A 15,239-nucleotide genomic window follows, 5' to 3' on the forward strand; every position below is an offset into this window, starting at 1 on the left:
AAAAATATCCAGTGAGTGGCAGTTGTGTGGATGAAAATGCCTTGTTGATGTCAGAGTTCAGAGGAGATTGTGCAAACTGGTTCGAGATGACAGAAAGGCACATCTTTGAACTTTGAAGCAGACGGGCTACAGCAGCAGAAGACCACACCGGGTGCCACTCCTGTTAGCTAAGAACAGGACACTGAGGCTACACTTCACAGGCTCACCAAAATTGGACAATAGAAGATTGAAAAAAACGTTGCCTGGTCTGATGAGTCTTGATATCAGCTGTGACATTCAGATGGTAGGGTCAAAAATTGGGCGTAGACAACATGAAGGCATGGATCCATCCTGCCTTGTGTCAACGGTTGAGGTTGGTGGTGGTGTAATGGAGTGGGGGATATTTTCTTGGCACACTGTGGGCTCCTTAATACCACTTGAGCATCATTTAAATGCAACAGCCTACCTGAGTATTGTTGCTGACCATGTCCATCCCTTTATGACCACAGCGTACCCATCTTCTGATGGCTACTTCCAGCAGGATAACACACCATGTCACAAAGCTCTAATCATCTAAAACTGCCTTCTTGAACATGACAATGAATTCACTGTACTCCAGTGACCTCCACAGTCACCAGATCTCAATCCAATAGAGCACCTTTGGGATGTAGTGGACCGGGAGATTTGCATCATGGATGTGCAGTTGACAAATCTGCAGCAACTGCATGATGCTATCATGTCAATATGGACCAAAGTCTCTGAGGAATGTTTCCAACACCTTGTTGAAAGTGTGCAACAAAGAATTAAGGCAGTTCTGAATGCAAAAGGGATCCCACCTGTTACTAGCGAGGTGTACCTGTTAAGTGGCCAGTGAGTGTATGTGAAGTATTTATGAACTGTCTTTATGTGTAACAAAATGAAATGCAATTATTGTCCCATTGGACATGAGTAATTTATAGTAATTTAAAATATCCTAGTTAAATACAGTAAACAGACAGCTCTGTATTGTGTACAGGCTGTAGGTAAGTAATTCTGATGTGGTAAATGAAGAGGTTAACGGTATAACCGTGAGTTTACACAGATGTTGCTGTATGTTAAGCAGAACAACATGTAAAAATTTGGTTATGAAGATCTGCTACCATCTGGTCATCCTGCAGTGCTAAACCGTTTTAGCTTTGGACAATGCACCTCTTGTAAACCCCCACATGCAGCCTGCACAATAAAAAGAAAATAATCTAACTCTCTGTCAACACTCAGCTGTTAAACAACAGCTGAGGGACTTTTAAGACTGCGGTCATTAGAGGAAGCTGCCTACATTCTTGTGTGTGTGTTGTGTATTTCAGTTCCTGTCAACAGTAATCCAGTTATATCTTCTAATGCAAGAAAATAAAAATGAGAAATGACAGAATGCTATCAACCTACAGCAGATGATCTGCAGGTTTTGTGGGTCACCAAACAAAGTTGCCTTGACCCATGAAAATGCTGCTTTTACACTCAGTCACTCAAACAAATACTGTAGCTGATCCTTTATGACAAGTAACAGCTGATAAGCATGCGTCAAAAAGGTGCAAAGTCACTGTTTCGCAACCGGAACATCGTTGACCGAAACACTTGTCGCTGGTTGTTGTTCTCAGGAAGTGCTGCTTCTCTTTCTGGTCCTCGGTCGCCTCGTGGAGTTTTCCTCTTCTTGGTCACTTTCACAATCCCTCTGAAATAATCAAAATGTTTGAGTTGGTGATGACAGTTCTAGGGACCTACAAAATATAAAGATTATTTTGTTGTAGGGGGGAAATGCTTTCATTTAATTTCTTGCTGTGAGCTAGTTGAGAAGATTGATTCCACTCTTATGTTTGTACAGTACGGTAAATATAAGGCTTCAGCCAGCAGCCAGTTAGCTTGGCTTTGCACAAAAGGAAACGGAACGGGGGGGCTCTGTCTTAAAGTAAAAAATTCCACCTACCAGCATCTCCAAAGCTCACAAATTGACAAATTGACACTTAATTTCTTGTTTGTTTAATCCATACAAAAACAGAGGCATAAACAATTTTTTGACAAAGGGTCATGTGCTGGCCTTCTTGGTCGTGAGGGGTGATTTCCTGAAGTAGATTAATGCAACCTCATGGTGACTTCAAGACTCCAGGATGTCACTGTTCCTGGAAATCTTCCGGCACATAATCCCTAGTAAAACTACAACTTGTCACTTTTAAACCTCAATTTTTGTATGGATTAAACACAAGAGATATAACGAGATAATTCGAGGTGCTGGTAGGCGGATTTTGTTACCTTTATACAGAGCCGGGTTAGCTGTTTCACCCTGTTTCCAGTCTTCATGCTATGCTAAATTAGGCTAACCAGCTTCTGGCTGTAGATTCATATTTATCATAAAGACAGGAGAGTAGAGTCCCCCAACTAACTCTCAGTAAGAAAGTAAATGTGCAAAATTTCCTAAATGTCAAACTGTTACTTTAAGTCCAGACTGAGCCATTTCCTGTTAGCTTGACAAAGGTGAGTTCTTACCCCATCCTGCTCAGGCAGCTTGTGGCCCTTCTTCATGATCCGAGTTAAGTGGTTGCACAGAGCTACAATTCTGAATGACAGCTGATGAACAGATAAAAGCAAAGGGAATATCTGTCAACATCAATCATAGTGACATTTTTTATAGAAACCTGATTGCTATTTTACCTTCCATCTGCGTCTGGCATACTGTCTCTTAAAGTTCTCCAAGTTGACCACTGACAATCTCTTCACCATGGCCTGTCTGGGATTCAGAGGCTGCAGAGACACAATGAAGGATGAAATAACAGACATCATACTGATATCAAACGTTCAAGCATGTTCAAAAAACAAAATGCTATGGTACTGATCTAATTTTGACACTATAATCTGAGGTACAACAGGAAACATACTGAAATCTCAGAACACAAATGGTAAGGATTTGTTAATGAGATACATAATAAATGATGAACCTTTATTTCAGTGTGTAGACAACAGTGAAAAATGTCAGTGTGCACAGCAAATGCATGAAGTGTGTATATCTGATGAAAAGCTAAAACCACTGATAAGGATGTGACACATTTTAAAACAAACAGTTTTATCATAGATGTTGTTTTTCCTGTCGGCTCATAGAACATCTCCAAGAAAGAAATAAGAAAGGTTTTTAAAATAAATAAATAAATACAACCTTAAGTAAAAGTGCATATTTAAATCTATGAAAAATAATCTGAAACAAAAAACATTTATGACTAGACACATAACTTTACAATTAACCACTAGAAAAAAAAATCAATATACAGTCTAAAAAATTAGAATGGAATGAAAAAATAAATCAATAAAAAAATTGTTAACTTCTTATACATCCCATTGAAAAGAATTGCTGTTTTATCCTTCTTCTATCCATAACAGAGTAAAAACATTTCTAATCATCATCATTATCATTACTTGTCAAAATAAAAAAGAAACCAAACCCGCTTAATCAAACAGGAAAAGTGCATAAATAGGAAAAGGAAGTATGCTTATTTGCTTTCTTGCCCAGAGTTAGATGAGAAGATAGACGCCACTCTCATATCTGTTTGTTAGATATAACAGAAATATCATTTAACTCTCTGTAAGTATGCAAAATGTGGATTTCCGCAAATTCCTATTACTTTAACTGAAAAGTATCGTACAGAGTTCACACAAAAGTAAAATAGAAATAAAGAAAAGGTACAAAGCTATACATTGAAAGGTTTTTGTTGAATTTAAATATTTTCAAAAACTCTGTTAGCTTTTTAAGGTCAATAAAAGTGTGTCTTAATTTCTGTATGTTAGCCAGACTCTGTGAGTGGCTGTTTGGCCTCAGGGCACAGTTCCCTCCTGCAGGACTGATGCAGCAGCTCCGTCAGCCCCTACTTCACTTCCGTATTCAAACTGCTGCTGTGGATGCTGCTGTTGGCACCATCCAGCTGCAGAGAGCTCATCACCTCCTGCAGCCACTGCAGCTCAGAGTTCAGCTCCTGCCTCAGAGCGTCCAGCTGACTCTGCCTCTGGCTGTACTTCCCACTGACGCTCTCCAGACTGGCATCTATAGCCTTCACGTCCTCCTGCAGCAGCCTCCTTGTGGCCTCCACTTTATGGAAGTCGTAGTGGATCTGGGACAGCTGCTTCCTCGCAGTCTCGCTCTCCTCCTTGTACCAGGCCTCCTTGTCGTTGTAGATGGAGAGCAGTGCTTCTATGTCCCCCTGCAGAGCGTGGTGGGCTCTTGCCACCTCTGAAAGCCCCGTCTCCATCAGACTGACATCCTCCACCACATGAGCAAAACGCTCAAAGTTGGCATATGTGTTGTTCTGGGCCACACTGGAGTGAGACTGGATGGTGTACTCCTTTAGACGCTTCGTCTTCAGCTGCTCTGCTTTCTTCTCAGCCTCAGGGGCAGTGCTATCTTCTTCCATGTAGTCACAGGACTTCAGACAGAAGGATGGAGGGGGGGAGGACACTGAGTGAGAGGCTATCTCATTGTTGCATCTTGAAAACACACATGGGGGGATATTCCAGCAGATGTGGCACTGTATGGATTAGTGTGTGACCCTTCAGCAAAAGCCATGGCAGGTAAGAGCAGCAAAAAATAATGAACATTCCTGTTGAGTGGGTTATGTTTCCTGGCTTCATGCTTGTATCCAAACAGGATGGGGACTCCACAGCAAAACACCATTCACATGCAGCTAATGTTGGAGTAGGCTTCTTCAACATTTCAGGTTGTTAAATGTCCATGCCATTAAAAACAACAACAATTAGTGAGGTCTTGATCACTTGAATTGCTAGACAAAATGACTTTTTCAGACTGCAAAAGAGAGCTGTACAAGATGTTTGGAGCTAAGTGTGTTCATAGGTGAAGGGTGAGAGAGAGGGTGTGGTGCAGTGATAAAAACAATATACAGCGACTGTGATGACGTATGTTTTCAACAGGCCAGAACATAATCAGAACTTATATCAAAAGGGGTTGTGTACTTTTTGAGCCTCAGGTCAAACATTTTATGAGAAACAAACCTGTTATCCATATGTTACCTTTGACGTTAGCTGTTAAATGTTGCTTCACATGTAGCAGGAAGTGAGGTGCTGACGGTAGTTTTTGAGAATATAAAAACATTCTATAATAGACATAAATCCAGTGCATACCTTAATCCAAGGATGGTTGAGGGCCTCATGTATGGTCATCCGTTTTCTAAAATGAAAATGCAGCTGAGTAAATACACTGGGGCAACTCTATCAGAACACAGTGAGCAGTCATGCTTTAGGATGTGAATCTCTCAGGAACACATTAGGACCCGGTCTTAGCTTTCACAGGGATATTAAGTTTCCTGGAGTTGCATTTAAATCAAAACACATGTTAAGCAACAAGAAGAAGAGAGACAAGTATCACACAGTGTTTTGCCTGTTGTAATTCATAGGTGTAAATAATAATTTTATTTAGTGTATCACATTGTGTAAACCCTTGCTCTAGATTTCTGTGGACTGGCTGGCCTTTCTTTCTCATTTGGATCAGGTCTGCACACTTAATGCGCTTAGGATTAATTGCAGCGAAACTTTAAATGCTGGGCTTTGTGTTGGAATTGTCAGAATTGACCTTTGGCCTTCAGCTGTTTGTCAGTTCTTTTACCTCGTGTCCTTCTCCAGGAGCTGCCTGATGAAGTTCTTGGCCAGCTCACTTGTATTACTAAAGAACTCTTCGTCAAACTCGTAGTTCACTGCCGAGATGTTTCCCAGCGTCTCCTGCTTCGTGTCACCGAGGAAAGGTGAAGCGCCACTCAAACTGAAACAACAGCACAAACATTCACACCCTCATTCACCCTCCTTGATAATCTCTCAAGGAACATTTAAATTCCCACTCACAATCACGAATCATCCCAACTTACAGTATATATGTGATGACTCCAATGCTCCTGTGAAAAACAGCACAAGGTTAATCCAAAGTTATGCACTGCAGCATGTTGTATGGAAGGCAGCAGAGTCAGATATAATTAAAGGCTCTTACCACATGTCTGCCTCCAATCCCAGTGGCTCATAGTTGACTATCTCTGGAGCTGAAAATAGACAGCACATACTCCTGCATCACAAATAGGCCAAACACCAAGCCTCCTCTTGAAATGTCCTCCACTACAAACATATCTAATATAAAAACACTTGCCAACAAATTCAGGGGTTCCAAAAATGTTTTTGAAATCTGCCCCAGCTTCCATTTTGTGAGCCAGTCCAAAGTCTATGATCTTGATGCGGGGTAGAGGAACATTCCTGTCCAGCAGCATTATATTTTCAGGCTGAAGTGCAAAAAGAACAAACAGAGAGGCACTTTTGACCACAGATTTCTGTTAAATCCGAAATTGGGCAATACATAAACAACATTGAGTAAAACAAGTTACCTTGTTAAAGTCGCCTTTTGTGTAAGCATTAAAGAAAAACATCAGTAACGGTTACAGTCATACTTGTGAGTGTGAAATATTAAATGGAAAGTTCAACATTTTGAAAATTTAGTTTATTCGCATTCTTGTCGAGAGTTAGATTAGAAGATTCATACTAGTCTCATGCCTGCACGCTAAATACGGATCTCCTGCTAGCAGGTGATTTTGTCCCTTTTGGACAGAGCCATGCTAGCTGTTTCCAGTCTTTGTGCTAAGCAACAGTAAGTTATCCAGCTGCAAACAGGAGCTCCACATAGCTGGCATTAATCTTCTCATCTCAACTCATGAAAGCATAGCAAATATGCTAATTTATTAAAATGTCAAACTTTCCCCTTTAAGCTATTAAGCATATTTATTTTGCAGACTTAACATAGTTCAGGCTTTACTGTGTTGCTCTGGATTCTTATAAATCAATGTAAAGGTCACAATCAAACATCCAGTCAGTACAGATAGATCAAATTTTCCTCATCCGATTTGAAAATGTTAAGCAGAAATGCGTGCACAGATCTATCATTGTGAACTGATGGCTTGCCAAATGAAGAGCATCAAGAGTGCAGCTGCAGAAAAACAGGACAGTGACTAACAGACAGTAGTGTGGGAGACACTGCTTTCTGAAAGTAAAGAGATAACCTTGTGGTGTCTGTATCGGAGAGTCTGGACCTCCGCCACAGAAAACAGGAAGGATGTGTGATTCAGAATGGAGAGAGTCTACCGGCTCGTACATTAGACACTTACTATATATATATTTAACATTAAGTCCTGTTTAACCTTGCGTGTACGCACAGTTCAGTAGCCGTGGAGGTAAATAACTTTATCTTCATCAGGAGACAAACAGAGATTTACATGCGATGCACAGAGGGAATATGTTGTACCTTCAGATCAAAATGTGAGATTCTTTTGGAGTGGAGGTACTGGACTCCATCTAGGATCTGTTTGATAAACTGAGTGGCCTCCTCTTCACTGAGAGACTCCTTCTGCGCCAAGAAATCGAACAGCTCTCCTCCAGACACCCTGTAAAAAACACACACACACACACACACACACACACACACACACTTAGAGACTCATCCTGTGGCCTAATCTGAAGCTATGGCTCTCTTGAACATTATCTAAAGTGAGGGATTTGGAGGCACTGGTTTAGGATGCCTTAGATATGCTTGTATATAGTAACAATGTGGGTCTGCCCTACATATCAATCACTGTTCTCAACCTTTTCATAGTAAAAGCCTTGAAAAACTGCTGAAAAAAGGTACATAAAGTGTCCTTTGACTAGCTGCCAGCCCATAACCATGACATTCATACAAAGAAAACATAATCAACTGAATGACGCACAGTGTGTCATCCTGCATCTAAAAGGAGCCGTTCTGTCAGTCAGTTCACCCCTGCTTTGATTGGATTTAGTCCTAATTGTGCCCTCCATGTTCCCAGGCACTTGCTGGACCCAGACGGGGCCCACTGAGGCTTCTTTTCAACACAAGCCTTATTGACTCTGTAAGAGATGTTCGGGTTGTTTCTAGCACATGTGATCTTGGCAAAAGGTTTTCAGTAAACAGGTTCACCAAACACGCTATGTACCTTGAGAAAAACTTTACAAAACTTTACCAGCATAAATCTTAAAATGACTGCACCATGCAAAATGCTGTGCACCATGTTAAGCAGTTTCTTTAGAGATGTTTAAGATTTAACACTGGGATGATTTGGCATGCATGTACAAAATCCTTCTTTTAACTGTGCAGATATTTTGATGTATTGTTAAACTGAAATGACTCACAGTTCGAGGATGAGCACCACGTCTGTGCGGTTCTCAAACACATCATGTAGCTCTACAATGTTGGGGTGATGTAGCTGCTGCAGGATGTCCACTTCCCTCTCGATTTCCTCTCTCCTTACACCACGTCTGCTGGCTCGACTCTGGCGCTTCTTGATAAACTTGGCTGCATATTTATTCCCTGTACTCTTCTCTATACAGTGTTTGACAATTGCAAATTGCCCACTGCAGACACAGAAGAAGAAGAAAAAAAGATCAGCCATCATTATATGATAAATACTGTGCCTCTAATCATAACCACAGATTTCATCACTATTACTACTACTATGTGTTAAGTTTTGTCGTCTCTTGTGTTGAGTATTCTATAGGTATAATTATTCAAGGTACAGCACTTAACAACAGGATATAGCTATTGGTGAAGACAGACGTCAGGGAGGAAGCCGAATGTCAAAACTAGCTGAAATATTGAGGTATAGTCCATCACTTCCTGTTTTCCAGCAAGACAGAGAACAATCAGACAAGCTGGCAATGTGGACAGAGCTGCTGTCCTCCCAATCAAGCAACCTTCCTGACAAATTTCTAGCCATCCTTGAGAGATCAGTCCACTGAATACAATCCCCCAAACTCTGATTATTTCACAACAGAGGTGTGTGCTTAGAGGCTATCATTTTGTGGATTATTCTTTCACTTTTCACTGTGCTCTTATATTGCATGCTTGACTCTACCAGTAAACTTTTTCCTTTATTGCCACTCTCCCCTGGCATAACTAAAGAGTCATTTCACTAATATGTGACCCACTGAGAGACTGAATGAGAAGTGTGAAAACATCCTCCTGCACTGTCGCCCAGTTAAATATATGTGGTGAATCTCCATGGCTTTATTATCAGACCAGCACCTGTAATCTCAGACTTGACTAAGCCTGCTGCCACTCCTGCTGCTTTACACGCTTCCTGCTGCTGCTGGCTGACCTGCCCACTCTATAGATTCAGATTCTGAAAACAAGCCTGTTTTCAGCCCTCGACCGATCCTCTGTAACACATGAGGGTGGGTGTGGTGGCAGAGCTGGCAAAAAGTTTCTGAGTGGGGAAGATGAACGTTATCTTTGACAGAAGACAGAAGGGGAACATTCATTCTTGTATGTATACAGAATAGTGACTAGGATGAATGGATAAAGGTCTGTGGACTGCAAATTCTTCAATGCAATAAAGACACTGTGTATTTTTAAACATTGTGAAAGAACAGAGAGAGAGAGGAAAGTGATAATAACTGGCAGGCATTTCATGTTTTGAACACAACTGTCCACACAGAGATTTCAGGGTGGCTGTGAGAGGCTGTCCAGCCTGTGTCCACTATCATCATGGTGTCTAGTGGGCTAATAATAGCCCCAGCCCACAGGCTCAATCTCCACCTGCTACCTCACTGCTGCTCCTGGGGAGAAGGAAAAAGCCTGCTGAGCCCAGAGGAGTGGTAAAAGGAAGAAGAGTGGAAAGGAGGAGTGCTGGGAGAAGCTACTGGATGAAAGCTGTCCGAAAGCATATGGATCCACTAAAGAGATTTAGACTTTTTATTAAACTAAAAAACAACAAAACAACAGTTGCTGAGGTGTTCTTTCACCATGCAAGCCCAGCCCTTCAATAATTCTGTAATACACTGGAGGATAAAATATGCGGAACAACTTCCAATATTATGAAGTCGAGTACAGATACACTAATGAGGGCCTCAAATATTCAAACCAACATTTCTTTGACATAGTATGAAAAGAAAAACAACTTTATGAGCTTCAAAACACAAAGTAGTATTAATTTCAGGGCACCTGAATTGTATCATATTTGATTGTACAGGAGTTTCTCATAACAACGAATGTTTTTGACCAATTGATTGTATGCATTAGAGCAGTACCTACTTAAGCACAAAGCCCCAGGAAGTTATTATTATGCTTCATATCACGGCAACAAAAACAAGATCAGATTTCAGTGTGTACATGTCCCAACCCAGCAGAGAATGCAAAAGAGAAGGAGAGAGGGGTGGGGGAGGGCTATACGTCGTAACAATGGTCTTCAAAGAGTCACTCATAGGTTGCAAAGGAAAACTAAAAACAGGACGGGTGGGGTCCTGAAGCAGAGCAGCAGCATGGAATCTCTATCTGCTCTATTCACAGGACATTTCCACCCCTGTAACATCCCTGAAGGTCTGACCCTGTTAGAGATGACTACAATAAAGTGTGAACTGAAGGGGAGGCTAAGTCACTGAATGGATTCCACTTGCAAAAACAGGCATAAAGTACCCAGAGGGGAGGAGCTGTCACATGGCAGAAACAGCAATTGTGTCCATTTATTTGCCTGTTAAGCAAGTCTGAATAGAATTACCCCTTGCAGATATTGCTGTTGTATAGCCCAAATGTGAGAAACTGCACAACACAAATGTCAGTCCAAGGGCTTTACCTTACAACTATTGATCTTAGGAAGTGTAGAGTAACAGTGGAGAGAGCAGTGATGCTGGGAGTGGTATTCCACAACAGGCCAGGCGTGCCGGCTGTCTTAGCTCTAAGCCGGCCAGTGGTGCTGAAAGTACCATCTCCCCACAGAGTTTCCACTTCCAACAGCTGAAGGTCATTATCCACAGCTAAGGTTGGAGGAATGCTTGGACAAGTGGCGCCGGCCCAATATTTAAATACATTTCTCAACCTAACAATCTCTGGGGCAGCCTGACAAAGACAGCCAGATTCATAATTGGCCAAGCCCTGTCTTAGTATCTGTACATTGAAAGTGAAGGAGAAGCAGCTCAACCTTCTTATATATATTATAGAATATATCAAAGATACTCTAGAGTCCCACTTGTTTTGAAATGGTCCGATGTCAGCCCCTGTCAAACAGGAACTTGACAAATGTCAGTGTACAAGAGGTCGGCATGGAGTTCCCTCCATCAGGCTGCACTGAATAAACACATTTTTCACCCACTCAACAGCAGGAATGTCTGGCCCTCAGAGCTGAGCTGACTACACTCATTCTTGTCCAGTTCCTTGTACAAGCATGCTTGCTGCTCGTGCTATAGATGTCATGTACAGTAAATCCCTTTGGAGAAATTCTAGCACTTAACTGCATTCATCAGCAGCACCTGTTTGCTTCTTTTCACTTCAACACATCCGCTCTATGCGGCCTTAAGTATGCATCACTGCCCTCCCTGCATCCTCTAAAAAGACAATCAACTTCTGCAAACTGAAAACATTTCTCCAATTCATTTCTTTCTGCACTTATCTTCCCAGTATTTCTAGAAAATACAAATATCACAGTCCCCTGAGACAAATTCGGAAACACTTTAGTGTGGTGTGGCCTTTGCTGTGTTCCTGCATTCAGCTGGAGTAATTTAATAACAAGAGTCTTTAGCCAGGCTAACTGAGACTGAAGGGACAGTGGTACTTTCAGCTGAATGCTAACTTTAGCATGCTTACAATGACGATGTTATAATGCCGATGTTTAGCAGGTATGTTTGCCATGTTCACCATCTTACTTTAGTGTGTTAGCATGCTAACTTTTGCTAATTAGCACTAAACACAAAGTAGCCTACAGCTGCAAATTATGAGAATGTTGTGTTTGTTTTGCAGGTATAATTTGACCTGACTGTGGAACTAAATGAAAAGTTAAGATCACCAAAGTTATTACAATTCATCCTGAAGTGGACTTGGATGTATGTACCAAATCCCACTGCAGTTCATCCATTAGTTGTTGAGAGATTTCACTAAAAACCTCAAATGTCAACCCCATGGTAGCGCAACAGGAAACATCAGAGGAACACCAAAGTCAGTAAGATTCATCCTCAGACATTTCAGTCTGGACCAAAGTGGTGGACCGACTGACAGACTGACATTGCCATCTGTAGCAAGCTAAAACACCACAGACTTACAACTTTCTGTACTAACCAATGTGAAACCTGTGAAGGATTCTCATCAACTATGATGTAAGTGCAGTATTTAGACTATAGATTTTAAAATTAGGAGGAAGTCTTTTATTTTTGTTGAGGCATGCAAAGACAAATGGCACTTCCTGTCCAACAGAGCATCCTGTGAATTTTTGTCATTGTTTGACAATGACTAGCAAAGATGATGTTTTTTCATTCACTAAATGTTTCATGCCCACCGCAGTATCTAGCAATGGTTATAGTAAAGGTAATTCTTAGGTGTTTTCACGAAACCGTTACAATAAATCCTTTCTTTCTCTGCCTTGCCTTGGCAGTCACTTGTGTAATAGGTTACAAGTCTCACCAGTCTTGCGGGAGTGCCTATGGCAGCTGTTGGCTCACACTGTGACACTTCCCACTGTATGTCATCATCAGTGTCATCACTCAGATGGTAAGACAGGTACAGTTGTGAGTATATGCGTCTCAGGCCAAGGGTTGTTTTACATATAGGTTTACCAAAACTCTCCATCAATAGCAGAAAGAAACACAAGTACAACTGAGTGGGGCCCTGTGACATTAAAAGCTGTCAATTGGGGAATCATATGATGAATTGATTTTCCTTTAGCAAATGGCTCAACAGTTCCATATTGCACAGAACCTTCCCACAGATCCATTTTTGGCCACTCTCATCAAATTTCCCCACCCTCTTGTGTGGACGATTGAGTAACAGTTCCACTGTGGTGTATAGTGGAGAGGTCTGATGCCATGAGGCTCTCACAAACTGTGGGTGGGGTGGGCTGCATCCTACAAAACTCGCTACAAAGCTGTCACAACAAGACAGAAGAACTACAGACAAAGAAATCAATCTGCTGAATTGGTGTTAAAATTCTCAGACACGTTCTGTGACTGAAAACACCTTTTTTCGTTTTCAGATGCAGGCATCTGTGGCTTTTAACCACAGCTTCGAGCTTCTCATAAACATATACAAAGCTCAGCTCACAGCTGAGTCGTCTTTTCAAGCAACATGTTTTCAGCTAAACCACAACACAGTGATAATGTCAGTCTTTAAACTACATAAAATATATTTCCTTTTATTTACGGGTATTGGTCTCCAATAAGTCACTCTATATAAAGGGTTTACGAACACTTAAGAAAGGACTTAATAAACTTTTTACAAAAGTGCGTGAGAATAACTTATTGCTTTATTAATGTTCACTAATTATTCACTAATCTTTTATACTTAGAATTAAAAGCAATTGACAAGAACAACTTTTGATTTACCAGGTTGTGCCCAGTATGGCACTTTCTTTGTCCTTCATTAGTCAGGAAGGTTCCTACAATGTTGGAAAATCATCTGCAGTTCTAGATTGTGATACGCCATTAATAAAGGATTCTGATAATATATAATTGTTAATAAATTGTTAATAAATGCATATAGGTCCAGAAGTTCTGCAGCTCTTTCCCAGAAAGTAAGTCCATTTTAATGGCTTAGAGCTGATCTGTAAAGCATTAGAACATTGTTTTTTTGACCATTAATAAAGTTTAATTTCAATTAGCTGCAACTTATAAATGGTGCCTTATTTGAAAATGACAGCATCTTCAATATAAAATGCAATGACTGAGAATGAGTGTGAATTCTGGACACAAAACCAGGGTGTGTCATTGAAGCTGTAAAGTGAACGACCAGTAAATACTGGGACACAGTGTATATTATCCTTTCACACCCTCTCTGTCTGTTAGCAAGTGGTGCACATGCCTAAGCTGTCCTTCCGTGCAAAATGGATTTGTAGCTTCCTCAATCCATATTACACCATGCCAACTTCCTTTAATTTATTTCCCCAAGTGGCACAGTTTAATTGATGTCACTCTGTACAGCTTAATTAACACTCCTCCTCAACACTCAACTTCAACACATCAATCCACCACCCAGCGCCAAATCAGATTTTATTATCGTTCCTGGAGTGAACATATCATGGCAAAACAGAGCTTGTTTTCTTAGAGTGCATTTACTTTTGAAACTTTATCTTTTGCTGTAAACTTCAACCTCCTTAAACACAGCGACACTCCCCATTTCAAGCTTAAACAAGCCAGCTGTTTGCATATGTACGCACAAGGACCACTGCATCATGAGGCATGCAGACGAGAGCTGAATCACACTCTGACTCACACAGTCACTATGAGCTGCAATTAAATATCTTTTCCTGTCCACGCTTCATTGAAAAACTCTGAAAAATACTCACCTTCCTAGTGCTTCTCCAATTTCATAGAAATCATCCACATTCTGTTGCTTGAATTCTGCCATACCAGATGTCTTCATTGATGGAATTTATCTCCTTGATATGCACCACCAAAGCCGGTCTTCTTCCCGTTCTCCACAAGCCCAACCCTGCTGATCCAAACAGATGTTCCTGTTCAATTCTTCATGGAGCTATGAAAATATTTACTACATGTTCCAGCTTGCTGTATAGCATTCCATTTCAGATTTGTACCTGCTTTCACCTGCCTGTTGAGAAAGCCTAAACACTAGAACTTGACCAGCAAAGGAAATAAAAAGCACACTTGGTCTGTCTTTCAGTTGTCTAAATACAGATTATTGGCTTTAAAATGTAATATTGTATAACTCATACAACTGTGCTCAGCTGGCCAGTATAACAGTGTTTATTTTCTGTGATTATAACAGGATTACAAATTAACAGAAAAGAGCCTTTCGGGTAATTAGGTCAGTCTATCTCTGAAATTTGTTCCTGTTGTGAAACATTTTGTTTTGTTAAAAGGCTGACACTGGCAGCTACATACACTTTGCAACTAATAAAAACACTATATAGTTAATAGAAAAGTAATTAATTGTAGATTATATGAATGAACAAGTATATACATACATAACATGTGAAGACAAAAGCTGTTCACAAATTGAAATACCACAGACTTCCTATCTGGTAAGTTTCACATCACACTTGAAGTGGCTTCATAAACTAACTGCAGCCAAACCTTATGTCTTACCTTTCTGTCAGACACAGAGCTGATAACAAGCTTGTATCGTTTCCCACGTCTCCTACAGCTGGTCTGGTGTCCTCATGGCTGCAGTTCAGATACAAAACCGCTCTTTTAGCGTCTCTGTTGTTTTCTGTTACTTATGGCAGCACCATCAGGCTTTTGTGTCTGCAGAA

General features: G+C 40.8%; 1 protein-coding gene across 2 annotated transcripts; it reads right to left on the reverse strand.

Annotated features, from left to right (window-relative positions):
- Positions 1-1,490: 1,490 nt before the first annotated feature.
- On the reverse strand, positions 1,491-15,225 carry dapk2b (death-associated protein kinase 2b). Of its 2 annotated transcripts, XM_038706066.1 has the most exons (12): positions 15,073-15,225; positions 14,313-14,458; positions 8,182-8,403; positions 7,283-7,421; positions 6,140-6,269; positions 5,987-6,035; positions 5,868-5,894; positions 5,612-5,764; positions 5,131-5,176; positions 2,662-2,751; positions 2,497-2,577; positions 1,491-1,687 (listed from the first exon to the last, which is right to left on the reverse strand). In XM_038706066.1, exons 2-12 carry the CDS (start codon positions 14,387-14,389, stop codon positions 1,610-1,612), a joined length of 1,092 nt encoding a protein of 363 aa, XP_038561994.1. In that variant the 5' UTR covers positions 14,390-14,458; positions 15,073-15,225; the 3' UTR covers positions 1,491-1,609. The 2 variants fall into 2 exon arrangements, with proteins under 2 accessions (XP_038561994.1, XP_038561993.1); XM_038706065.1 differs by lacking the exons at positions 1,491-1,687; positions 2,497-2,577; positions 2,662-2,751 and adding an exon at positions 2,935-4,418.
- Between the last annotated feature and the right edge of the window lie 14 nt (positions 15,226-15,239).

Source organism: Micropterus salmoides, unplaced genomic scaffold, assembly GCF_014851395.1.
Source record: "Micropterus salmoides isolate LMB-PRFRI ecotype aquatic unplaced genomic scaffold, ASM1485139v1 Ms_hic_scaffold_8, whole genome shotgun sequence".
Classification (NCBI taxonomy): Eukaryota; Metazoa; Chordata; class Actinopteri; order Centrarchiformes; family Centrarchidae; genus Micropterus; species Micropterus salmoides.